General features: G+C 41.9%; 1 protein-coding gene across 1 annotated transcript in view; it reads left to right on the forward strand.

Annotated features, from left to right (window-relative positions):
* Positions 1-13201: 13201 nt before the first annotated feature.
* The window catches only part of LOC126100713 (vacuolar protein sorting-associated protein 33A), a 124531-nt gene continuing 109949 nt past the window's right edge, over positions 13202-27783 (forward strand). Inside the window, exons 1-2 of the mRNA XM_049911332.1 lie at positions 13202-13483; positions 25269-25471. Coding sequence (XP_049767289.1) covers positions 13373-13483; positions 25269-25471 — 314 coding nt within the window. The 5' untranslated portion in view covers positions 13202-13372. The remainder of the gene's footprint in view (positions 13484-25268; positions 25472-27783) is intronic.

A 27783-nucleotide genomic window follows, 5' to 3' on the forward strand; every position in this document is an offset into this window, starting at 1 on the left:
CAAAGTCCGTCAACTGCACATACGGTTCACATCCACACTGTCACGGCATGCTACCAGTGTTAAAGACTGCGATGGAGCTCCGTATGCCACGGCAAACTGGCTGACACTGACGGCGGCGGTGCACAAATGCTGCGCAGCTAGCGCCATTCGACGGCCAACACCGCGGTTCCTGGTGTGTCCGCTGTGCCGTGCGTGTGATCATTGCTTGTACAGCCCTCTCGCAGTGTCCGGAGCAAGTATGGTGGGTCTGGGTCTGACACACCGGTGTCAATGTGTTCTTTTTTCCATTTCCAGGAGTGTATATATATATATATATATATATATATATATATATATATATATATACACTAAGGGGCTGTAATTTATCTCTTTGTCCAGGGTGATGTAACTGTTACAGTGGGCTCTTATTTTAATATAGTTTGCTCTACATTTCAGGCTGTAATTTTCTTAAATTTGTAAAATTTTCATCTGCCTTCTTACTTAAATGTACATTTTTTGTATAAGCATCTACATGTACATCTAGTTTTGTTACATTTATAAAAAGAAGTTGAATGATTCTGAGCAGCATTGGTTATAATTATACTTTCCACCTTAATTTTGGAAATATACAGGGTGAGTCACCTAACATTACCGCTGGATATATTTCGTAAACCACATCAAATACTGACGAATCGATTTCACAGACCGAACATGAGGAGAGGGGCTAGTGTAATTGGTTAATACAAACCATACAAAAATGCACGGAAAAAGGTTTTTTAACACAAACCTAAGTTTTCTTAAATGGAACCCCGTTAGTTTTGTTAGCACAACTGAGCATATAAACAAATGCGTAATGAGTGCCGTTTGTTGCATTGTAAAATGTTAATTAGATCCAGTGATATTGTAACCTAAAGTTGATGCTTGAGTACCACTCCTCCGCTGTTCGAGCGTGTGTATCGGAGAGCACTGCAACATACATCGCGTTTCTACAGAATGATCTGCCAACGTTGCTCGAAAATGTCCCACTGGAAACGCATCGACGTATGTGGTATGAACATGATGGTGCACCTGCACATTCCGCAATTAAAACTAGGCTTACCCTTGACAGGATGTTCGACGGGCGTTTCATAGGACGTGGAGGACGCATAAATTGGCCAGCCCGTTCTCCTGATCTTACACATCTGGACTTCTTTCTGTGGGGTGCGTTAAAGGAAAATGTGTACCGTGATGTGCCTACAACCCCAGAGGATACGAAACAACGTATTGTGGCAGCCTGCGGCGACACTACACCAGATGTACTGCGGTGTGTACAACATTCATTACGCCAGAGATTGCAATTGTGTGCAGCAAATGATGGCCACCACATTGAACATCTATTGGCCTGACATGTCGGGACACACTCTATTCCACTCCGTAATTGAAAATGGAAACCACGTGTGTACGTGTACCTCACCCCTCATGGTAATGTACATGTGCGTCAGTGAAAAAGACCAATAAAAAGGTGTTAGCATGTGGACGTAATGTGCTGTTCCAGTCTCTTCTGTGCCTAAGGTCCATCACCGTTCCCTTTGGATCCCTACGTAACTCGGTGTTCTCCGATACACACGATCGAACAGCGGAGGAGTGGTACTCAAGCGTCAACTTTAGGTTACAATATCTCCGGATGTAATTAACATTTTACAATGCAACAAACGGCACTGATTACGTATTTGTTTATATGTTCAGTTGTGCTAACAAAACTAACGGGGTTCCATTTAAAAATACGTATGTTTGTGTTAAAAAACATACTTCCGTGCATTTTTTTATGGTTTGTATTAACCAATTACACTAGCCCCTCTCTTCATGTTCAGTCTGTGGAATCGATTCGTCAGTATTTGATGTGGTTTACGAAATATATCCAGCGGTAACGTTAGGTGACTCACCCTGTATAATCCCAGTTCTGATTATGTGACAGACCACACTGCATTTGATTTGTTTCCGAGAGGCAAGATGTTTAATCTTTTTCTTAATTTGTGGTTGAAGTCTTTGACAGTACTAGAAAAATCATTGAAATTTTCTCCCTGCCACTGTTCTTTTGTTTTCTTGCCATATATAAAAGAACAGATAAAAACTTTCCAAAGTAGTCCCAGTTTACAGTATGTATAATTTCACTGTGTCTGACTCTTCTTTTTCAATATGGCCTAGGAGTATGTAGCCTTGGTCTGCCCCTCTTTCAACAATTTTCATCACCCATTGTAGTGCTCACAAAACTAGATGTTGCCTGAATTTTTCCTATAGTGGCTCACTGAGGACTGGCTGGTTTAGCGCTTTATGTACCACAGCGCAGCGAAAGTGGCACCAATGTGGTATATGGCAAGACCATGGCCTCATTGGTGAACAGTTCATAGGAACAATCGAGCATAGAATCTGTCATATGACAACTAGTTTAAATTGAACTGTAGTAGAAATTCTAATCGCATCTGAGGCAAATGTAAAAGTGTTAGTATTAACCGAACATGTCCTAAAATGTAAACTGTTATAAACATGGTTATGAGTTGGTAAACAGTTATTGTAGGAAACAGCATATGGCTGGAGGTGTGGTAATCTTTGTGAGACAACATATTCAGTCTAAAAAAGCAATATAGCGAAGAGAGGATATTAAAAGTAAGTGGTATTGTAATTCAACTAGAAGAGTATGGCGTCAGTGTAGTAAAATATAAAGTAATAGGAATATACAGAACACCTTGTGTAGATGCAATCCATTTTCTCAACAGCTTCAATACCACAATTAGGCAAACTGGTCCTCATCACTTTACTTTTCTTGGAAACCTTAACATTAATGCAAACTCCAACAACATCGCTATCATGAAAGTTGTAAATGTGTTAATTTAATTTAATCTTCGAAATATCGTTACCATGGATACCACATCTCAGATTACAGTCCTACAAGGACAGATCATACAATAATCATCAAAACTGCTAAAGACGCTGTTAAATATAGTTACACGGACTTTCATTACACACACCACCTTGGACAACAGATAGAATATAGAAACACAGCTCCTACAATAATACCAAAAACTTTTCACAAGAAACAAGTCATGAGCAATAGTAACGTCAACTCTCTGAAAATTAAATTAGCTGAGTATATGTGAGACAGAATATACCATGTGGAAGGATTAGATAATCAATGGGATGAGTTTCATAACATCCTATTGAGACACTTTGATTCCTATTGTCCCATTAGAGAAATGCAGACAGTGCCATTACACAGTCAGAGTGGAGGAAATAACAAACTCAGACTTCCAGCCAGCCTTATTAAAGTCAGGCAAAACATTTATGACCTGGATATCCTGTACAAATCAACAAGACTGCATTTTCAAATAAAAATATAACACAGCTAAGAAAACCTTTAAAACTTAATCTCCCAACCTTGGAAAACAAGTAATGAAATCTCACAATCTACAAACTGACGCAAGTTGTCTTGGAAACTGATCAATAAGTATCGCAAAACCTCCACAGCTTTGGACAGCAAACCCTTATGTATTATATGAGATGGTAATAATAGAAAAAGATCCCAAAGCATTATGTAACCTTTTTCATAAGCATTTCATATCACCAACAGAAAATCCACCACACGCTTTAGAAATGTACCAAGACATTCCGAATCACATACCTCAAGCAGTGACTTTAGAATTTAATGAGAGTAAATAAAATGCTATCTTCTTTTTCTTCCGTTGGTACTACCTCCCGGGGTGGGACTTAGCCTTCTTAATAATTTTCTACCATGCCTCTCTGGATTTCGCCGTGGATTTCCAGTTATGGCAACAGACTCAGGCAGTATCCTTTCCAATTTCATGCCTGCATCTCAACCTAGGTCGTCCTCTTGCTCTTCTTCCTCCAGGTTCACTGCAGCAGGCTTTCATTGCGGGATCTGTCTCATCAAATTGCATTACCTGTTCTGGTGTCACAAGGCTTAGGCCTGTCCCAGCGCTCATTAAATCGACCAAGACTTATACGAATAATTGTAAGAACAGTTATTATTATTATGTTCTTTAAGTTTGTTTTTGGGTCCAACCCATCTCAGTCTACAGAGTTTTATGAACTTGACCACATCATCTTCATTATAGCAATCATAAAGTTGGTCATCCCTTCGCCTTCTCCAGGTCCCATTTTCATATACAGGTCCAAAAATACTCCTCAATATACTTCTTTCATGTGACCTCAGTTTGTTTTCATCCTGGGTTGTAATTGTCCATGTTGCTGAGCCATAAATAAGTACTGGGCGTATCAGCGTTTTGTAAAGTCGGTACTTAGTCCCTCGTGATAGAAGCTAGGATTTAATATGTCGCAGCAGCATTCCAAAGTAGCATCATTTAGGAGCACTTATGTGAGCCATAATTTCAGTAAAGGTGGTGCCATTTTCATCTATCTTTGAGTCCAGATAGGTCAAACATTCCACTCACTCAAATGTCATTCCATCAAGGGTTATTGTGGGTTGTAAATGTTGATTAGTGCCATTATACATTTAATTCGTCTTTCCTTCATTAATTCTCAGACCCATATTTTCTGCACTCAGTTTTAGAGCTGTACAGACTTATAGTAGATAGTACCTCTTGTCTGAATGCCCAATTCGCATACCACTTTTTCAAGTGCCATGTTGAAAAGTAGGCAGGAAAGCTTATCTCCTTGCCTTAGCCCATTTCAAGTGGGAAACTGAAGTGATAGGCTGGACTGGTACACTGGGGGTACTTTAGGGTGGCCTCTATTAAACGCATCAGTTTTCCAGGCACACAAAATTCCCGCGTTGCCTCATAAAGTTTGGCCCAGTTTATTGTGTCATATGCAAATTTAAAGGCAATGAAATGATGGTGCACATCTTCATTGAATTCTTTGGTCTTTTCTACTATTTGTCAGAGACTAGATACCTGGTTTACAGTTGACTTTCCTGGTCTGAACCTGCATTGATAGCATCCAATAATGTCTTCTGCTATAGGTGGAAGTCTATTAAACAGGATATTTGGTAGTACTTTATATATAATATTTAAGAGTGTTATGCTTCTGTAGTTGCTGCATTCAAATAGATCTCCTTTCTTATACACCAGATGCACTATCCCTACATTCTGTTCTTCTGGCAACTCTTCCTTTTCCAGCCACATAATCTTGTAGATTCTAAGACTTAGCTCCACACCTCCAGCTTTGAATAGTTCAGATGTTACATTGTCAGTCCCTGGAGCTTTATTGTTCTTCAATTGGGCAATTGCTTTGTTCACTTCTCCTTGGAAGGGGGGAGTACTATGGCATAACTTTCTAGAGGGACTGCGATATCTTCAATAGGGGATTCACTGAAATACTCTACCCAATGCTCCAATACCTCTCGATCATCGGTTAGTAGTGTCCCATTTTTACTTTTACACAGGTAGATGTGTGGCTTAAATGCTCTTCTTTCGCTATTTATTTTCTGATAATATTTTCTGACATTATTTGTTTTTCCAATTGTCTCCAGTTCTTCAACCTGCTTTCTTCCCCATTCCCTTTTCTTTCTCTGATGCAGTTTCTTCTCTTGTTTCCTTTTATCTTGATAATTTCTCGCCACTAGACGAGTATATGACTTCTCAAGCATTTTCCTGCATGCCAGATTTTTCTCCTGTCTTATTCTCTTACATTCATCACCAACCCAGGAATTCCTCAGTTGTTTTCCTTCTTTCCCTAAGACTTCTTCTGCTACCTTAATGGCTGCATCCCTGCAAGTGTTCCATTCCCGATCCAGATTATCACTTAAACCAGGGGAGTGTAATGCAAGATTCTCAGCAACCTCCTCAGAGTACAATTTAGAGATTTCTTCATTTTTTAGCTTCGATGCCATATACTTACTTTGAGGTGATCCTTTGACTTTTCTTGCACTGGATATTTGAGCTCTTAATTTCGCAATTACAAGGTAGTGGTCTGAATCTACGTTAACTCCTTGATAAGTGTCTAGTAAGTGTGAGGTATGCCTGGCATCAATAATTACATGATCAATTTGGTTGGTGATATATAAGAAAGATAATCCTCACATTAAAGAACATTACTCGGCTGTAGTAGTGCAGTAGTTACGAATTGCATAAACGAAATTGTTAAACCACTAACTGTAGTATTAGAAAATGCACTTGTCCTAGTAGTATAAAAATAATCATTTCTAAACCAGTGCATAAGACGAGGAGTACAAAAGAGGTCTCAGACTATCGCCCAATATTATTGATCCCGACCTTTAATAACGTTTTTGAAATGTTTAACTTTTCTCAGCTCTCTGTTGTAGGAAAGATCAGTGCACAACTACTGCAGTTGCTGAATTTCTCCATGAAGTGTACATCATCATAGGCCCAGGTATGAAGACAACAGGCATATTCTTTGATGTTTCCAAATACTGCGACTCAGTCAACCATGGACTGCTCATTAAGAAGTTGAAGACTTATAACATCAAGGACTCACCTACGCAATTATTGACCATATACTTGACAAACAGCAAACAGTGTACTAAACTTTCATGTAAAACAGATAATAAGATAATAGATTTCCAGTCTTCTAAAGATACAGCAATCCAGGGTGTACTGTGGTTTATGTCAATGATGTGACGCAACTCTTCAACTCACACCTAGTAACCTATGTTGGTGACACCTCCCTTTTATTTTGTGAAAAATACTTGGAAACATTACACTCAGCTGCAACTAAGCGCATGACGGAAGTAACCACATATTTTCTACATCAGGGTGTAAACACTAACATCAGTAAATCTCGGCTACTAACATTTAAAACAATTAATTCTCATGATGTTGAAATACACAATATTTGTGGTATTACATCAGCAGAAGCAGATAACATTAAATTTCTTGGTATTCACTTGGACAAAAGTCCCCATTGGGTAAACCACATTACTTCTGTATGTGAGAAAATCAGTAGCTTGTACCTGATAAGTCAGCTGGCAAAAATAGTTCCAAGTCAAACACTAAAAATTGTTTACAATAGAACAGTTTATCCATTTCTTAAGTGTTGTAGTGAACTATGTGGTTGTGCAGCAGATATGCACCTGAATTGAATATTAGTATTACAGAAAAAACCATTTCGTTAATGCATGGTCTAAATCCAGAGAATCCTGGTGTGAAAACTTTGCCCAGGAGAAACAGTATATTCCTTGTATTTGTATAAACTTATTATATTTTTTCTGAATACTAAAAATAAAGTGAATAAGTTCAATGATACACGTAGTTATGATACTAGAAGTAAGTGTAGCTACTTCAGGCAGAGGACAAAATTAAAATTAACTGCCAATAGTCCTTATATCAATGGACAGATTTGGTCCTACAAGCTGCCAAAAGTCTGAAATCTTGTGAACCAAAGCTGCTCCACTGGGAGTTAAAAGACGTCTTAGTAAATATATGTTTATATTCACTCAGTGAAATCTAATCTTCTTGCCCTCTGCTGTAACATGTAATATAGTTAGAACATGAAGACGAATGTATACACCACTACTGAACATTTTATCAATACTAATCTACTCAACCTATGAATGAAGTTTGCAAAAGTCATCAGCTTGATGGCCTACACGCAAAAAATGTAAATACAGAAATAAACGGTCTCCGAGTGCAATAGTGGTTGGTTGCTTGTGTAAGTTTTCGTTGTCTATGTAAAATGGTGGCTTCAAGTCATTATGTTAACGCTATTTAACTTTCCTCGTTCATACAGCGAACCAGTCATCACGTTTACATGCTACTCATCTTTCTAAAGACGAAAACCGAATTTCGGAAACAGTTTCTCGCTCTCATGTTTACAAGTTAAGGTCTGAAGCGGATTTGCTAGCCCAGTTAACTATGGCGCCTGGAAAACAGCTTGTAGCGACGCTGCAGCGCGCTAATTCAAGCTCGCCGTGTGTGTGTGTGCTGTGCGCGTGTGTCAGTGCAGTGGTGCTGTAGCAATTACTCTACGCGACGTTGGTGTAGTTCCGCGCCCAGCCTCTAGAGGCGCTGTGTTTTCTATCTTTTATATACGTTCGGTTTATTGTTATTATTCCTTGTTTTATTGAGTTATGAGTAGTTCCTTGCCTCCTGACTTGTGTGGACGAGTACTGTTTCCTCTCCTAATTACGGAAGTTTTCCGAGGATTAAGAATACTCTGCTTAGGCCGGAAGCAAATTTTATAGCTCCGATCTGTCCATACATGCCGGGCGTCGCAAGATACGCGTTCGCAATAAAGTTATTGTTACTCAACTGAAGGTCTTCATTCTTCCGAATCACGTTAAGCAAAGGTCGGACAGCCACCAGTTTAGCTGTACCCGACAAGTGGTGACCCCGACGTGATTCAAGCAGAGACCGACGTGATTAAGGAGAAGCAGCCGTGAGCTACGTAAGTAACGAGCACATAATGACCGAACAGCAGGCCGTCTCCCGGATTGCAGTCCGTTTGCCGCCGTTCTGGCCCGACAATCCGGTACTCTGGTTCGCGCAGGCAGAGGCAAGTTTTAGCTGCGCTGGAATAACGGTCGAAGCAACTAAATTTGCGCTGATTGTGAGCCAACTCGACCAACGTTATGCAGCCGAGGTGCAGGACATAATCACAGCACCGCCCGAGGCTGGAGCTTATGCCAGGCTAAAATCAGAGATGATTCGACGGGTGGCCGCGTCACAAGAGGACCGGATACGTCAGGTTCTGACACAGGAAGAAATTGGCGACAGGAAGCCTTCTCAATACCTGCGACATCTACGCAGCAAAGTTGACACCGTTACTGTGCCAGACAGTCTGCTCAGAACACTGTGGAGCAGTAGGTTGCCGCCGCAAATAAAAGTCATAATCGCCTCACAAACGGACATGCCGCTGGATGACGTGGCGCAGCTAGCAGACCGGATACAGGATGCGATCACACCGGCTCCGGTCAGCGCAGTCGCGGCGTTGGACAACAGTGCAAACAGTACCGCGTCTGTAGCACGAGCCGACCATGATTCTCTCGCTGCCAAGGTTGAGCTTTTGTGCACCCAGGTCAGTGCGCTGCTGGCACGTGACGACGACAATAATAGAAGAAGCCGATACAGACGGCGGCGTTCGAGAAGCAGATCTTCCGGCGGTACTACCACTCCGCAAGGCGAGGTACCGTTGTGCTGGTACCACCGACGATTCGGCGATCAGGCAAGGAAGTGCACATCGCCATGCTCGCACCCAAACGCCACCGGCGGTCGACAATAGGCGCAACCGGCTGCCAGTTATCCTCCAAGCGCCTGTTCGTTACCGATAGGAGTTCCGGCGTTAAGTTTTTAATAGACACGGGGTCGGACCTGAGTATCATACCACGAACAGCCATACATCGTTGCCGGCCGCCAACTGCCTTCCGTCTGACGGCTGCCAACAATTCTTCCATCGCAACATATGGCACACAGAGGATGGAGCTTAATCTCGGCCTACGTCACGCGTACGGGTGGAATTTTACAGTGGCTGACGTCACGGAGGCGATCGTCGGGGCTGATCTTCTCGCACACTACCACCTGCTGCCGGACGTCGCGAACGCACGCTTGGTGGACAGCGTCACTGGCTTAGCAGTCACGGGTTTCCGTCGCGACACCGCAACGCACAGTGCCAAGTTGGTCCATGCTACGGAGGGTGAGTACACTGAATTACTGCTTAACTATCCGAACTTGACCAGGCCGCCCGGCGCTCCCAGGTTCATACCACATGACACGGTGCATCACATTCAAACGACGGACGGTCCCCCAGTAGCATGCCGACCTAGGCGTCTCGCTCCGGACCGATTGAAGATAGCGAAGGCAGAATTTGACGCCATGATTCGCGAGGGCATAATGCGGCCATCTAAGAGCCCGTGGTCCTCCGCATTACATCTTGTTCCGAAGAAGGGTGGAGCTTGGCGCCCATGCGGTGACTACCGTGCGCTTAACGCGCGAACAGTGCCGGACAGATATCCCGTTCCGTTACTGAGGGATTATAATCACGCTCTACATGGTGCCACGGTGTTCACAGTTCTGGACTGCGCTAAAGCGTATACACAGATTCCGGTGGCCAATGACGACATTCCAAAGACTGCAATAATAACGCCTTTCGGTTTGTTTGAAAGCAAATTTATGACTTTCGGTTTACGCAATGCCGCTCAGACCTGGCAAAGGTTTATAGACTCGGTTCTCCAGGGGCTGCCGTTCTGTTTCGCCTACCTGGACGATGTGTTAGTGTTCTCTGCTGACCACGATCGACACCGACAACATCTGCGAGAGATTTTCGAGCGGTTGGAGCGTTACGGTGTCGTCTTGAACGTGGACAAGTGTGTTTTTGGGCAGTCAGAGGTGACATTTCTTGGCCATAAGATTTCTGCTGAAGGCTCTCTTCCTCTGTCCGAGAAGGTGGACGCTATCTTGCAGCTACCCCGACCAACTACGATCAAAGAATTACGTCGTTTTTTGGGGATGCTCAATTTTTATCGACGACACCTTCCTCACGCTGCGGAGCTGCAGGAACCTTTGACGGCGGCATTATCGGGCCCTAAAGTAAATAGCAAGTCTCTGATACAGTGGACAGAGGACATGTGTTCTGCGTTTGAGGCAACAAAGAGGAGCATGGCCGACGCGGCGCTTCTCGCACACCCACGGCTCGACGCGCCATTAGCAATTGTTGTAGATGCGAGCCAGACGGCGATCGGTGCCGCGTTACAACAATGGTCCGACAACGCATGGCAGCCACTGGCGTATTATTCCCACAAGCTTTCGCCTGCACAGACAAAATGGAGCACATATGACCGTGAGCTCCTGGCAGTATACCAGGCAGTGAAATATTTTCGCCCCCAGGTGGAAGCGCGAACTTTCACGATATATACAGACCACAAGCCACTCACGTTCGCCTTCCGTCGGAATAGTGTCAACTGCTCTCCCCGTCAATTTCGTCACCTTGAGTTCGTGGCCCAGTTTACTACCGACATTAGACATATTTCTGGGATCGACAACATTGCTGCGGATTGCCTTTCACGGATCAGCAGTGTTTCCAGTACCATAGACTTTCCTGCACTGGCACAGGCACAGAGAGACGACGAAGAACTCCTTGCCTATGTCAAAGACACGGCTTCCGCAGTGCAACTGAAACTCGTTGATGTTCCGGGGGAAGATACACAGCTATACTGCGACGTTTCTCGCGGCCGACCTCGTCCCTTTCTGACGCCGGCTTTTAGAAGACAAGCCTTTGATATAGTACATGGATTGTGCCATCCCGGGGTACGCCCGACATTCCGCCTAGTATCGCAACGTTTTGTGTGGCCAGGCATGCAAAAAGACTGCCGCGAGTGGGTCCAATCTTGTCTTCAGTGCCAACGCTGCAAGATTAACCGCCATGTACACGCACCGATCGGCGATTTTCCGGATACCACCGCCCGCTTTGCCCACGTTCATTTAGATGTAGTCGGACCACTTCCACCTTCGAACGGGCAAAGATATCTGTTTACAATGATCGACCGTTTTACACGTTGGCCGGAAGCAGTGCCGGTGGATAATATCACAGCAGACACATTAGCTTCCGCTTTTGCAATGACTTGGTTGGCAAGATTTGGATGCCCACTACATATTACCACTGACCGCGGACGGCAATTTGAATCAGACCTGTTCTCACAGCTGGCCAAGTTTTGTGGTTACACCCACCATAAGACCACAAGTTATCACCCAGCAAGCAACGGAATGATCGAACGCGGGCACCGTTGTTTGAAGGCCGCGCTGATGTGCCACGAAGAAACCTGGACAACCGCACTACCGGTGGTCTTGTTAGGCTTACGGACGACTTTCAAACCAGACCTGGGGTCGTCAGCGGCAGAACTGGTTTATGGAGAAACACTGCGCCTTCCTGGTGACTTTGTAGACGCTGATGCCACAGAGACAGTGTCTACTGGCCAGCCGGATTTCTTGCGACGATTGAGGGACCATGTATCAAAGATTCGCCCTCCGAAAGCCACACGTCATGGCAAGCCGCCCACTTTCGTGCACCAGGACCTGGAACAATGTCGTCACGTCATGCTCCGCACTGAGGGCGTCAAACCGCCTCTACAAGCTCCTTATTCTGGTCCATATGAAGTGCTACGGCGCGGTGCCCACACCATGGATATCCTAGTGAACGGCAAAGCTACGAATGTCGCGTTGAATCGGGTTAAACCTGCGTATGTTTTTCCTGACACCCCACTAGCGGCACCTCGTCGCAGGCATTCACCTACCGCTGTTCCAGACACTGACGCCACATCTCCGGCGCCGGCTCTTCAACATCCGCCGCCCAACGCAGCACAACATCCACCTCCTGACGTTGTTCCTCCTCCTCCTCCGACGAGGACGACCCGTTCTGGACGTCGGGTGCACTTTCCGGCGCGGTATCTCGACGCCGACGCTCCGCTTCCGCCCGGGGGGCTGATGTAGCGACGCTGCAGCGCGCTAATTCAAGCTCGCCGTGTGTGTGTGTGCTGTGCGCGTGTGTCAGTGCAGTGGTGCTGTAGCAATTACTCTACGCGACGTTGGTGTAGTTCCGCGCCCAGCCTCTAGAGGCGCTGTGTTTTCTATCTTTTATATACGTTCGGTTTATTGTTATTATTCCTTGTTTTATTGAGTTATGAGTAGTTCCTTGCCTCCTGACTTGTGTGGACGAGTACTGTTTCCTCTCCTAATTACGGAAGTTTTCCGAGGATTAAGGATACTCTGCTTAGGCCGGAAGCAAATTTTATAGCTCCGATCTGTCCATACATGCCGGGCGTCGCAAGATACGCGTTCGCAATAAAGTTATTGTTACTCAACTGAAGGTCTTCATTCTTCCGAATCACGTTAAGCAAAGGTCGGACAGCCACCAGTTTAGCTGTACCCGACAAGCTATTACAGTTTATGGTTTAGTCAGCACAGTCTTTTCTACTCTCGTAGACGAGGCGTAAACAGATTCAGTCTAGTATTTCTACTTATCTTTCAACGTACAAAAAGCCACTCCGCCAATATTAGCCGAAAACTTTTAAAAACAAGACGAAACCTGACAGCCCAAGCACGTTTCAAAATCGGATGTGTCATTACATGGGAGCGAACATCTATAGCTGAATTGGAAAGATTTTGAAGTGCTTACATGAGCACCCAGAAGCAGTACTGAGAAATCGGTTTACGAAATCCAGTTCTGGGAGCCCATATAAACGGGGTGACTAGGATCACTTCCATGGGCCCTTTAACATGATCGTGTGGAGGTGACGTCTGCCTGTGCTTACTTCCGCAACATCTTTGATCGGCGTAGAGGTGAAAGCGTTGGAGCGTATGGTGAACTGTCATGTGATTGTAAACAATGTGAAAAAAAATGGTATATCACGTTATCCTCATGAAAGGTTACACGCTTAGACCTTACGTGTGTTAGGAGAGAGAATTTGGTTTGCGTAGCAACTCAAAGCTTAATGTCTACCATGGCTTCACATTTGGCCGGGGGTAGGGTGAATGTTGCTCAGGTTCAAGAATTAGCCCGAAAACAGTTGGTACAGTTATTGGAAAAGTGTCAGGGACGAAAGGTATTTAATTAAAAAAATAAGTTTACGTGAAGAGTTTTATCGTTTAGCCTATTTGTATTTAGTTGCTGGAAGTGTTTTGCGGCATTTATATTTACATTGTAATTATTAGCTATTGTAGAGAACTATTTTTGTAAATATGCCCGAAGTTCATCTATTAACGACGATTGTGCCATATTTCGTCACCTGTAATAGCAGTGAGTGAAGTAGTTAAATACCATATTCACTTTCCTAGTTTCTGATATTTCGATTAACCTCCACATTGTTGGGAATGCGTGGATTCCTCCTAACTGCTTTTCATACAGCGTGAAACGTTGTGTGACGCTAAGCGCAGACGGATGGTTTACAGTACACGGTTTTCGTGTTGTTGGACGGGTTGAATATAAGGCTGATGTCTATAGATTTTTAGTCTCTGTAAACCCATAATTATAGTCATATATGTTTAATGTCTTTCACGTAGACTTCTATATGTAGTCCTACATCATTTTTCTGGTATCCAATGTGAAGTGTATTTCAGTGTCTTCTTCCCATTAGATCACACATTCACATGGAGGTAACCATTTCTTAAATGCCTTTTAACATGAGCGATTTTAGTGTTTAAAACTTTGCTGTGATGAAATAGTTGTTCAGGTTAGTTAATTATGTCTTTGATCGATCAATCTCATGGTAACCATTATGATGCAGAATGTGTCAAGTTTTTTAAGCTTAAAATATTTATCTATCCCATCCCTTAAATGGCACAAAATGCATGTATTATATATATAATATATTGATCCCTATTCAAGAATTCATCTATGATATAGGAGTAGGTAAGGAGATAAGATATCAATTAATTTTTGATCCTATGAGTGCTGTCTGTCAGACATTTTATTTTGTCTTGTAATTTATCAGATAGTTTCACAGCAGCCTATTTTACCCCTTTATTTGTCAAACATGGTTAAGTAGAGGATAGTGTAAGTCTTTCGCTTTTTCTGATATTATCATGCCTGTCACTGTTGGTTTTAAACTTGCCATGATGATATGATTGTGAATGTCGCTGTTATTTTTAAACTGGTTCTACTGTTAAGAACAAATTTAAAAAATGCATAGCAGACTATGCAACCTGGGTCACCTTGGCAAATAAATATTTCTGTCTCCCAGGGAAGGAAGGAAGATTGCCTTTAACATCTGATTGACATGTAGGTTATAGAGATGGAGCACAAGCTCAGATGATGTCAAGGATGGGGAAGGAAATCAGCCATGGCCTTTCAAAGGAACCATCCCAGCATTTGCCTGGAATGATTTACGGAGATTGCAGAAAACCTAAGTCTGGATGAGAGTATGGGGGTTTGAACCACCATTCTCCTGAATGCAAGTCCAGTGTGCTAACCATTGCCACCTCATTCGGTTTCTGTATCTCAAATGATCAGGATGATACCTCACCATGTTGTTGTAAATAAATAAAAATTCTCAAACTCCAAATTATTTGAGCACATGAGAAAGACCTTCAGCTACCTACAAAGACTGCATCTTTTTTCAGCTCAAGGAGGGTCTTATAAATTCAGAATACAATTTCAAAACAACTTTAGTTAATAACATAGTGTCTGTGCAGGGAGTATACTTATTTTCCTCACCTCCTACTTCACAAACAGGAGATGTTGCACAATTAATTCCTTTTTTCTAATCAAGTGCCACTTTCTCGCAATGCATGCATTACTGACTGTACACACTGTAGAACACCAATACACACCCATTCCTTTGAATAATGAAGTCAGCAGGAAAGCTTACCTCTAGAGCAGATAAAATTTTAATGACAAATGGAGGCACTTCATAGGGAAACATGATTAATGTTGTTGATCTGTCAACCTTCAGTTGTTTATAAAATCAAACTAGTGAATCTCATATCGTTAGCATAATATTAATAGAGAAAATTGGAGAGTAAACCTGTTAATCACTTATGATAAGGGTAAAATTAAATATAATCACCACATCAAAAATAAAATAGTACAAATTGGAAATGAAGCCTTAGAAATAGTCGATGAGTTTTTGTAGTTTGGTCACTTCATGAGCAATAACAGGATGCATATTGGGAATCGGTAAGAGCGAGATGAGAACAAACAAATGATATACAGAACAGAATGCAGTAGAAGACTTAATTATGAGTATAATGAAAATAACAATGTTATGAAGAGGGTAGATTGCTACTCACCTCATAGAGGAGGCGTTGAGTCGTAGACAGACACAATGAAAGGACTACTAAACATTTAAGCTTTAAAGGGAAATAGAACCCCCCCCCCCCCCCACACACACACGGAGGCACAGGCACACCTCTCTCACACGTAGCGGCAATGAAGGGTATGTTATAGGTAAAATTCCCACCTGCACAACTAAAAAAAGCTGATGTTGGCAGGAAGGATCCAAAAAAGATGATGTTGGTAGGAAGGATCCAGAGGCCGAAAACTTCCCAGCAGCAATGGAAATGAAGCACATCGTGTTGGGCATCATGTTCAGCAGCAAGTATTCAATATTCAGGTTTAAAGGACAGCAATCAGCTGCAAAAACCCATATTTTATTGCAGATCTAATTTTGACAACAACATACTCATCATCGGAGCATTACTAGAAGAATTACTCAGGTACTAACATGTCAGGGTACCAACTTGTCAAACAACACTAGCCTTTAAATGGCAGAAACAGCTGGCCTCTTTTAAATTTGTCATAATGATTTCGTGTATGAAACTGAGAGGCAGCATAATGGACTATATTCTACAGAGTGTTGCAGAAAGCAGAATATTCTGTACAATTTAAACGTTACCCTTACCATCACCGTGGAAATTGGGACAGAATATATCCCACGAGGTTTTTGAAACAATCATTGGGTTATGCTGCTGATCAGTCCATCACCATGACCAGTTTTCCCTCACTCTCAGTGGTTGGCTTCGCCACCCCATACCAAACTAATATTTCAACCTAACCCACACCTCAGGTTATGCTACAGAACAGTTCATCATAATCAGTTTTCTTACTCACATTTGTAGGCTTTGCCAACTCTCAAACACATTTTAACATTCCAACCTAACCTAAACCTCAGGCTATGCTACAGATCAATCCATCACCAAATCCAGTCACATTGATTGACTTCGCCAACTCATACCCGATCTATATCACTCGAATGGAAAACAATATCGCAACAAATCATGTTATATCCCAAGAAACAAAGCACAAGAGGTAAATATGCAAAATATTTAACTTATCTTATAATCCGTAGTAGACAGAACAATAATAATTAATCTTGCACTGTCCAGTTCAAAAACAAAAGTAATCTATTTTTATCTTCTGCTGAAACAAGCCATTAGATTCAGCACTCTCACAGGCTATTACGTACTATAAACCAATTGGCTACAAACAACAAAGATTTGCCCACAGCTACTTGAAATGGAAGAGCCATGGTACGCCATAAATGCACTTTAGCCATATAAGGTATGCTCTAGAAAATTAAATTTAAATCTCCACTTCTGCTTGAAGTCAAGGACACTGAGTATCAAGTTGTTCCATAAATAATTCAAAATTATTAGATTTCATCCTGAATATTGTGTGTATTATTTACGTCTCATGGAAATCAGCTTCACAATCACTGGATAGTCTTTGAGTATCTATGTTTTTGTATATGTACGCCTCTTAATGTAAGCAGTTAATCTCCTTTTTTTACATGTTTGACCTGCAGTAAATACATGCCTGGCCTGATGATAAAGTTTCATGTTACACCACATTAATGGTCGTGTACAAATAGAGCATCACCAACGTGAACAGCTGCTCGAAACATGCACCATGCCACAGATAGGCTGGTGGGATTTAGTGTTATGTTATGGGGACATTCAACTGGGCTTCCATGGGACCTGTGGCAGTAACTGTCTCCCCTATTGGCAGTGGCATCTTCCAGCAGGATAAAAGCTTGTACAACAAGGTTGGATTGCCACAGTTGCTTGAAGAGAATGATGGAGAACTCTTGTTTATGTCTTAAGTAAGAAATTCATTTGCTTGGTACACATTCAAGGACACTATTTGCCATCAGCCCTGCACTCATGAACCAAGAGCCTACAGTTTGTGGAAACTGAGCGTAGTCATGAGCGTAGTATATGGACATACCATTGGGTACCCACCTAGGACTTCATGAATTCATACCACACACAGTCTCTGCTCTATTGTATTCCAAAGGTGAACCAACACACAATTAAGTGGGTGGGCATACTATTTCAACTCATAAGTACATATTTGACAGCCATACCAGGAGCATTGACCACTCAAATGTGAGTTCAAGAGTCTGTCATCTAGCATGGTGGAACCTGTAGAGCAGTTATGTGTGATTGGCATGGAAAGTGAAAAAGCCAGACAGTGTCACTTCTCACTGTTTGCCATTGTCCTCAAAAGCACAGATATTGGGTCGACAGAAGCGTCCGATCCCACGTGTTGGCTTTGACCCGTGACGTAAGGGTTTTGTCGTGTGTGACGTCATGACGGCGCGGAGTTTGGTTTGTAAGTGTGGTGTGTTTGTAGATGACATTGTATTGCGGTTTGTTGTGCTCTCTGGTGGTATGTTTAGGGTTTTCGTTTGTGTGGTGTAATGGGCTCAGTTTGCTTTTGCTCATTATCCAGAATTGTGTTAGTGTCGACTGTTTCTAGTGGAATTCATTTCAGTGAGTTAACGATTTTGTGTGAAGGTTAATTTAGTGTTGTTCACTGTACATCGTGTGGTAATTTTAGTAAAATTAATCAATTGTTTTTGTTCAGGAATGTATATGACGGATAAAATTAACGGTGCGCAGGTCAAGGGAAGTGTTCAATCCCAATGTGTGGCTGTGTATGTTGATATTGGTATCGGGAGATGTTTTTGGGCTATATAGGCCAAGGGAAGTGTTTGATCCTAATTTATGGGATCGGGAGCTGCTGTTGACCTATGTAGGTCAAGGGAAGTGTTTGATCCTAATTTATGGGATCGGGAGCTGCTGTTGAGCTATGTAGGTCAAGGGAAGTGTTCGATTCCAGATGATACTGTGTTTAGTGGTATTTGGGGAGTTTTGTGATGTCAGTTTTTTCGTCGTTTTGTGTGGTTTTGTATGGGGGTGGGTGTCTAAATTTGTTTATATTTAGTTTGCCCCCCACCCCAAAACACCCCATTTCCCGCGCTTGTCCCATTAGCATCATTACACTTTTTGTGGAAATTGTGTTTGTTTTTCGATGTAATTTCATTCTCATAATGTGTACGTACAGACTTTATATGAGCCATATAGGAATCGTGGTTTGTCGTTTCACCATATATCTGACATCATGGGTCAAAGCGGGTGGGATCGGATGCTTCCATATTTCCCAGATATTTCATCCATCAGACAAGTATAAAGCTTATGTTAAAAATCACCTTTACTAATCACAGCTTTATGCACTCTTGCTGGTCCTAGTATTTGTTACATTGTATTACATAATTCACACATGAGGCTGATGAACTCTTGTGAAACCTGCTTACAGCATTTTCAGAAATTGTCGAGAAAGTAATGTACTCAAGAGTGCTTAACCATCTCACCAGTAATGGGATACTTAGTAAATTTCAAAAGTGCTGTTCTACTGAAAAGCAATATACAATTTCACTGCCCACATAATAGTCTTTAAATAGTAAAATGTCACCAATAGGAATTTTCTGTGACTTATCCAAGGCATCTGACTGTGTGAACCAGGACATTTTGTTACAGAAACTACAATTCGGTGGTATAAATGGAACAGCATATGAGTGGTTTGTCATATCTACAGAACAGAAAGCAAAAAAGTTTCTTTATATGGCTTAAGTGCTTTAAAGAAGTTTCCCACTTCATCGAACTGCGGTGAAATTACATTAGGTGTTCCGCAGGGTTCAATCATGGGTCCCCTTCTGTTCCTGATATATGTAGATGACATCCCTTCTTATCTGAAACAAGAAGCTAAACTGATGCTGTTTGCTGATGGTACAAACATCTTTACTAATCCAGTAAAAGAAACTCCAAAAGAAAATGATACAAATAATTTCTGTGGAAAGTTATTAATTGGTTTTCTGCGAATAGGCTTGCTTTGAACTTTGAAAAAACACAGTACGTCCAATTTTCTGCTGTAAGGAGTGCAGTTGCTTCAATAAATATAACACAATATCAACAGGTACAGCGTACTAAGTTTTTGGTTGTACATGTAGATGAGAATCTTAGTTGGAAAATTCATATTTTGGATCTCCTACAATGACTAGGTTCAGCAATTTTTGCAATTAGAATACTTGCCAATTTTGAGGATGTAAAAATTAATGAGCTAACATACTTTGCATACCTTCACTCTTTGATGTCATACGAATCATATTTTGGGGCAACACAACAGTTAAGCAAAAAGTATTCACTGCTCAAAAGAAGGTGGTTAGAATAATATGTGGGGCTGATAGTCACACATCTTGTAGGCATCTGTTTAAAAGGTTATGAATTCTTACAACCACCTCACAGTACATTTATCAGCAATGAAATTTGTTCTCAGCAACATGGACCAGTTTAAAAGCAACAGTGACATTCATGATTATAATATCAGAAGAAAGACAAACTTACACCATCCTCTACTGAAGCTCTCTTTGGCACAGCAAGTGGTAAAATATGCTGCTGTAAAACTTTTTGATAAATTATCAGATGAAATAAAATGTCGGACAGACAGCCGTAATAGTTTCAAAAATAAATTTAAATCATACTTCTTTGACGACTCCTTCTATACCATAGATGAATTCTTGAATAGGAATAAATATATCTATAGGTATAATATATACATTTTGTGCCATTGAAGGGAATGGGGTGGGTAATAAAAATTTTGACCAAAAAGAATAAGGGAACCTTTATTCATGTGAGCATTTCTTATGCACTTGACACGTTCCACATCGTAAGTTACTGTGAGATTGATGAATGGAACACGTAATTAATTCTGCATCAAAGACAGTATAGTCTCGAGGCAGTCGGGCCTTGAGGACATGATCAGGGAAAATGGAATACAGCAGAGCAACCAACAGTCCCCCTGCCTAGACCCGTTTGTAAAGACACCTGCATAGTTGTGGTGCTCATATAAAATGTCTGAAAACATCAAATTAAAAACAGGAGGAGGAGTGTAATCTCTCCTGTACTGCACTTAATCTAAAATGATGCTTGGCCTCTGCAGCAACCAGGGTGGCAGGTGGTTAAAACCCTGGATTTGGGATTGTACTTGCTCCACACCAAATGACTCCAGTACATGCTGCACGCAGATCCCAAGTGGCATTGTGTCCCATCGATGGTTGGAGAAAAGGCGTTCCAGAGGCAGACGAGCAACAGTATGGTGTGCGGGTGTAATCAGAGCTGCAAAGATCTTACATGCCTGAATCACCATGAGGAGCTGCTGCCGGATGGTATATGGCGGCTCCCCAGCCTCGGCACAGAGGCTGGGTATGGGATTGGTCCTATAAGCACTCTTGGCCAACCGAATCCCCTCGTGGTGGATAGCATCAATGATCTGCAAATAAGAAGGCCTTAACTGATTCATACACCATGCACCGATAATCCAGCCACGATTGCACTTAAGCCCAATAAAACTGGAGGAGAGACATCCTGTTCACTCCCCAAGATCTGTGGCTAAGGCATTTTTAGAGATTCAGTACCTTCAGCGTTCTGGGTTTCAGGTCTCTGGTGAGGTGTGCCAACCACAACAATTTCGAGTAAAAAATGAGGTCCAGAAACCGCACTGTGTCTTTAGAATGTAGGATGGTGTCCCCCATATGCAAGGCAGGCAAATTACATATACAATGAGAACAATTAAAATGAATCTGAAAACCCGCCTTTGCAGCCCACTCCTCTAACCTCCTCCGCACTCTGCACTTTAAGTTGCAACTGATGGCTTGCTGTTGCAACACTGGAGGAGGAGGAACAGAAAACAACAAAATTGTCCACAAATAAATAGCACTGTACAGAACTCCTTACTGTAGGCATGATACTGTTTATGGCTGTGGCAGAAAGGGTAACACTTAAAACACTGCCCTGAGGGACACCATTCTCCTGCTCAAACAATCTGACAGGGAGTTACCAACTCAGGTCCAGAGGTGGGAAGGATCCATCCCACTAACACCAGCTTTTCTGAATTGTGTAAGTGGGGACTTACCCTGCAATACTTCCTACATTCCCCTAAGCCTTCTGGCCTCAACCTTCATTAGTCACTGGCCTCGCCCATTCAGTCCCTTCCCTGTTCCCATTCTAGCACTACACAGCCATCATTCCACCACCACATCCAGTCATTTTATTTCTCTTCTTTTCAGCTACACCCGCCCCCCCCCCCCCTCTCCATCCCCCTCCTCACATCTACCCTGCCCTCCATCTAACCTGCAGCACTTCACTGTCTGCCACCCCCACCGTACTATCCCTCCCCACCCCAGCCTTCCCCTTACCCCCCCTCCCCCCACCCCCAAATCCAGTTGCCACTCCCATCATGCACTGATGCTGCTTCTCACAGTGTGGCCTCTGCTGCCTGAAACTGCAGTCGTGTGTGAGAGTTGCGTTTGCATGTGTGCGTGTGGGCGTGTATGTTTGTTTACTGTTGACGAAGGCCTTAATGGCCGAAAGCTTTAATTGTGAGAGTTTTTGTTGAGTCTATTTGTGAGCCTATCTGCGACTCCGCATCTCCACTATATGATGAATAGCAATTCATAATATTGTTAAGTGCTGAAGTGATGGTCAGCCACTTCATGATCAACTCAGAGAGGGAATGCAGCTGACTTTTTTTCGACTGTGCGTGGTCTGATGTGGCATAATCCCTTCCGACACTGAGTGCTGTGTTGCTAGTAGAGCCAGGTCAGTGTTTTTCTTTCAAAGTGCGTGTAACTTATTGTGCAAGTGTGGAGCATGAGGTATTTTTGAGAATAAGTTGACCTAATGACACCGTGGCTGAGTAGCCAAAAAAATTATTTTCCCTCACAGTGTTAAACAGCTAATTATAAAATTTACACATATTCAATAGTTCAGTTTACATGTATAAAACTAATGTATTAAGTATAATTATGATTACTACCCTTTTAAGTCAAAAGGCTGTAGATGGTGATAAAAGAAGCAAGTATATGCCCTTTTCCAGTAGATCTTTGGAGGAGAAAGTGAGGTTTAAAGAGTTATATTCATTTGCACTAAATGTAAATCCAACAGGAGGGCGTGGGATGAGTCTCACCTATTGGGTCCAAACTGTGTGGGTAGGGGCCAGTAGATGACCCTTTCAGGTTCCTAAACTGTTTCGCCTGAGTGGGGCATAGGAAAAGTTAAAACACACGCTCAAAGATTCATGCATAGAACATGAGATAATTTTGAGCAGCAGTTCACATATTGGTGTAGTAGCCCAGTGGTCAATTCGTTGGCTCAGGTTCGATTCCTGCTGTTAGCATTTATTTATTTCTTTTCTTCTTCTTGTTTTGAATGGGCCTACTTTGGACCACACTTGTTCAACTGGTGGGCTTTGATATTTGCCCAGTACTGTTGCGTCCTCTGCTGATGTAACTCCTTCCTTTCTTCTGTCCAGGGGGTACCCTTTCTTCGGGGCTTTTCCTGAAATCCCCGGACTTCCTTCAGTGTAGTTTCACAGACTCTCTCTTCAGGAGATCAGTATTCCCAGTTCTTTAATGTCCTTTTCAGTTTTTGTCAGCCAAATGGTGTGAACCTTCTTGTTTTGCCAGAAGGTGAACAGGTTGTTGGTCAATCTGTTTGGGGGCAATCTCGCAACATGGCTATAGAAAGCTACCCCTCTTTTTCATCCGCAGTCAGAGGGCCTCTTTATACATTCATAGAACTCAGGGTTATGTCGCCTTCTGTATTTTCCATCCTCTTCTAGTGGGCCTAGGATCTTCCTGAGGAATCTCTTCTCTCTGACTTCCAATTTCTCCATCAGACTTCTCCAGTTCATGCAAAGACATTCCATAGCATACAGGGCTTCTGGTCGTACACTGATGTGTAGTGCTTAAGTTTCAGGTTGTGTGACAGGCATTTTTTGTTGTAGGCGTTCATAGTGTCAGTCGATAGGCTTGCTCCAACTTGTTGACTCTCATGGATAATGATGTTTTTTGTGATAAGTTGGGTTCAATCCATTCACTGAGATACTTAAACTTCTCAGTCCTTTTGATGTTTTCCTTGTCTAGTTACATCTCTCGGTTAGCTTCTTTGATGTCAGTGAAGAACTCTGTTTTCTCAAGCAATTCTTGAAGACCCACTTTGGCTGCCTGTTTTCTGAGGCAGTTTACCTGCATTGTTGCCGTTTCAAGAGAATCAGCAATCAGTGCCATGTCATCTGCAAAAGCCAGGCAATCTACAATCCATCCTTCGTTCTTACGGCCCAGGTAGAGACAACTCTGAACACCTAAATTGGTCAGTTCCTTGTGCCATTCTTTCACAATCTTTTCAAGGACACAGTTGAAGAGAAGTGTGGGAGAGTCAGTCCCATTGTCTCACTCCAGTTTTTATCTCGAATCTTTCTGAGATCTCACCTCTAAATTTGACCTTGGAATGGGTGTTGGTCAAGGTTTCTAGAATGAGTCTGTGGGTTTTGTTGTCTAGTCCTGGTTCCTGTAATATTTTAAGTGTTTCTGTATCAATGGAGTCACAGGCCTTCCTGAAATCAACAACGGTGACGATCACATTATGGTTTCTCATCCTGGAGTATGCCAGTACAGTTTTAAGGCTGAGGATCTGTTCAGCACAGGATCAGGACTTCCTGAAGCCTCCCTGATATTCTTCCAGCTGACTACCCAGTTGATCTTCTGCCTTTTTAGTTTATTTATTTATTTATGTGCAATGTTAAACACCAAGTACAAAATTTAAAATATATTTAAACAGCTCAATTTATATAGGGCCTATGTAAATCAACATATTCAGTTTAGTTAAGATTACTACCCTTATAATTCAGAAGCCTATAGGCCACCACATTGTAGCACAGTTCTAAAATTGTGCATGAGCTGCCACTGTTTTCAAACTGTAATACTTGTCTTATTGTGTTAAATTTTTAAAGTAGGAGTAGACTATGACATCATTTTAAATTCTGTCAATAATTGTGCAGAATATTAAAAATCAAATTTTTGTTGCCTCTGGAAGCTGTAAGTAGTCAGTTGGTACTGGGTTCTGGGATAGTCACATAGTAATAACAATAGGAATGTGTAAAATATGATACTAAATCAGTAAAAAAGAGGTTATTCATCATTAATTGGATACAAAACTGTAACCTGCCTTCAAATGATGAGGATCTTATTAAGAGACAGATAGGAAAAAAGTGCCAATTTTATTTTATGTATTTATTTTTTGTACTGAGTTTTCAGCCAGCAGCAATGGCTAACATGCGAAAGACTGTTCAGTAACTATAGTCATTGTCATATATTATCAAACTACTGAACAGCTCATTGATCTAGGGTATCATTGGCCATTGACACTAGTAAAACTTAATGCTGTCTACAGAATTCACAGAAGCTTTGAAACACAAAAATGTATGTTGGATCACAAATTCTTAAAGTTGCATTAATGTTCATTAAGACCATATGTAATCCAAAAATGAGCGTAATAGCTTGAAGGTGTCCTGGGTGTATTAGATTATATCATGCCATTTGTTATGAATCCTGTGAGTCTTTTCAGTACTGTTTTTACATAACCAGAAAGCTGTTTTTGCATCTTAACAGGTGCTGAATATTCAGTTCTATCTGTTCTGACAAAAATGCCAATACTATTTTGATGGGATTTAATTCATTGTAAATTTTTGTCACTGTACATGATTGTTTGCAGGTAATAGTATGGGATGAATCCTTAGCAGGTCCTGTAGGACTTATAGCGACATACAGTTTACTAAAAGAACACGATGTTCCTGAAATGTTCCCATTACGAGCTGGTAAGCTGCCTTCAACTACACAAAAGGACATTAAGAATATCATCTTTATAACAAGACCACATCTACATTTGATGGACAAAGTTGCAGACAATGTTTATGGGTAAGTTGTGGTATTTTTGGATTTTTAGTTGTGCTATAAAAACATTTTGTCTTCCTAGTCCACTTACTTTTGGTGGCCAGTGTTTTAGTTACAGAAGAACTAAAGTTTGCCATGTACATCACGTACACCTCTTTTAATTCAGGCGATATTGAAAATAGTTTTTATTTTAAAATGCAGTTTATGTGAACTGTAGAGTTTTTAGAAAAACTCAGCACTGCTACAAACTTTCTCTTAGTCTGCAAATGCTGTAAACATAGATTTTCCATTCCTTAACATATCCAGGAGAAGTCATAGGGTCAGTATTGCCTCGCATGTTCCCACATTTCAGCATAATGCAAACTGATCTTCCCTGAGGTCATATTCTACCAGTTTTTCCATTCTTCTGTGAATAATTCATGTCAGTAGTTTGGAAAGATGACTTACTAAACTAATAATTCAGTAATATTCACATCTGTTAGCAGCTGCCATCTTTGGAATTGGAATTATTACATTCTTCTTGAAGTCTGAGGCTATTTTTCCTGTCTCGTATATCTTCCATACCAGATGGAATAGTTTAGTTATGACTGGCTCACCAAAGGTTATCAGTAGTTTCAAGGAAGTATCGTCTACTCCAAGGTACTTGTTTTGGCTTAGGTCCTTCAGTGCTCCATCAAATTCTTCTTGCAGCATCATATCTCCAGTCTCCTCTAATTTTTCCTGTAGGCAGTATCTATCTTTCCTCTTGTCATAAGTGCTTATATAGACTTACATTCACTCTCTCGTGTTTAGCCATTTTGTGCATCCTATCGAGCCTCCCCCCATGAACCATGGACCTTGCCGTTGGTGGGGAGGCTTGCGTGCCTCAGCGATACAGATGGCCGTACCGTAGGTGCAACCACAACGGAGGGGTATCTGTTGAGAGGCCAGACAAACATGTGGTTCCTGAAGAGGGGCAGCAGCCTTTTCAGTAGTTGCAGGGGCAACAGTCTGGATGATTGACTGATCTGGCCTTGTAACATTAACCAAAACGGCCTTGCTGTGCTGGTACTGCGAACGGCTGAAAGCAAGGGGAAACTACAGCCGTAATTTTTCCCGAGGACATGCAGCTCTACTGTATGATTAAATGATGATGGCGTCCTCTTGGGTAAAATATTCCGGAGGTAAAATAGTCCCCCATTCGGATCTCCGGGCGGGGACTACTCAGGAGGACGTCGTTATCAGGAGAAAGAAAACTGGCGTTCTACGGATCGGAGCGTGGAATGTCAGATCCCTTAATCGGGCAGGTAGGTTAGAAAATTTAAAAAGGGAAATGGATAGGTTAAAGTTAGATATAGTGGGAATTAGTGAAGTTCGTTGGCAGGAGGAACAAGACTTTTGGTCAGGTGATTACAGGGTTATAAATACAAAATCAAATAGGGGTAATGCAGGAGTAGGTTTAATAATGAATAAAAAAATAGGAGTGCGGGTTAGCTACTACAAACAGCATAGTGAACGCATTATTGTGGCCAAGATAGACACAAAGCCCATGCCTACTACAGTAGTACAAGTTTATATGCCAACTAGCTCTGCAGATGATGAAGAAATAGATGAAATGTATGACGAGATAAAAGAAATTATTCAGGTAGGGAAGGGAGACGTAAATTTAATAGTCATGGGTGACTGGAATTCGTCAGTAGGAAAAGGGAGAGAAGGAAACATAGTAGGTGAATATGGATTGGGGGGAAGGAATGAAAGAGGAAGCCGCCTTGTAGAATTTTGCACAGAGCATAACTTAATCATAGCCAACACTTGGTTCAAGAATCATAAAAGAAGGTTGTATACCTGGAAGACTCCTGGAGATACTAAAAGGTATCAGATAGATTATATAATGGTAAGACAGAGATTTAGGAACCAGGTTTTAAATTGTAAGACATTTCCTGGGGCAGATGTGGATTCTGACCACAATCTATTGGTTATGAACTGCAGATTGAAACTGAAGAAACTGCAAAAAGGTGGGAATTTAAGGAGATGGGACCTGGATAAACTGAAAGAACCAGAGGTTGTAGAGAGTTTCAGGGAGAGCATAAGGGAACAATTGACAGGAATGGGGGCAAGAAATACAGTAGAAGAAGAATGGGTAGCTCTGAGGGATGAAGTAGTGAAGGCAGCAGAGGATCAAGTAGGTAAAAAGACGAGGGCTAATAGAAATCCTTGGGTAACAGAAGAAATATTGAATTTAATTGATGAGAGGAGAAAATATAAAAATGCAGTAAATGAAGCAGGCAAAAAGGAATACAAACGTCTCAAAAATGATATTGACAGGAAGTGCAAAATGGCTAAGCAGGGATGGCTAG

This window comes from Schistocerca cancellata, chromosome 9, assembly GCF_023864275.1.
Source record: "Schistocerca cancellata isolate TAMUIC-IGC-003103 chromosome 9, iqSchCanc2.1, whole genome shotgun sequence".
Classification (NCBI taxonomy): Eukaryota; Metazoa; Arthropoda; class Insecta; order Orthoptera; family Acrididae; genus Schistocerca; species Schistocerca cancellata.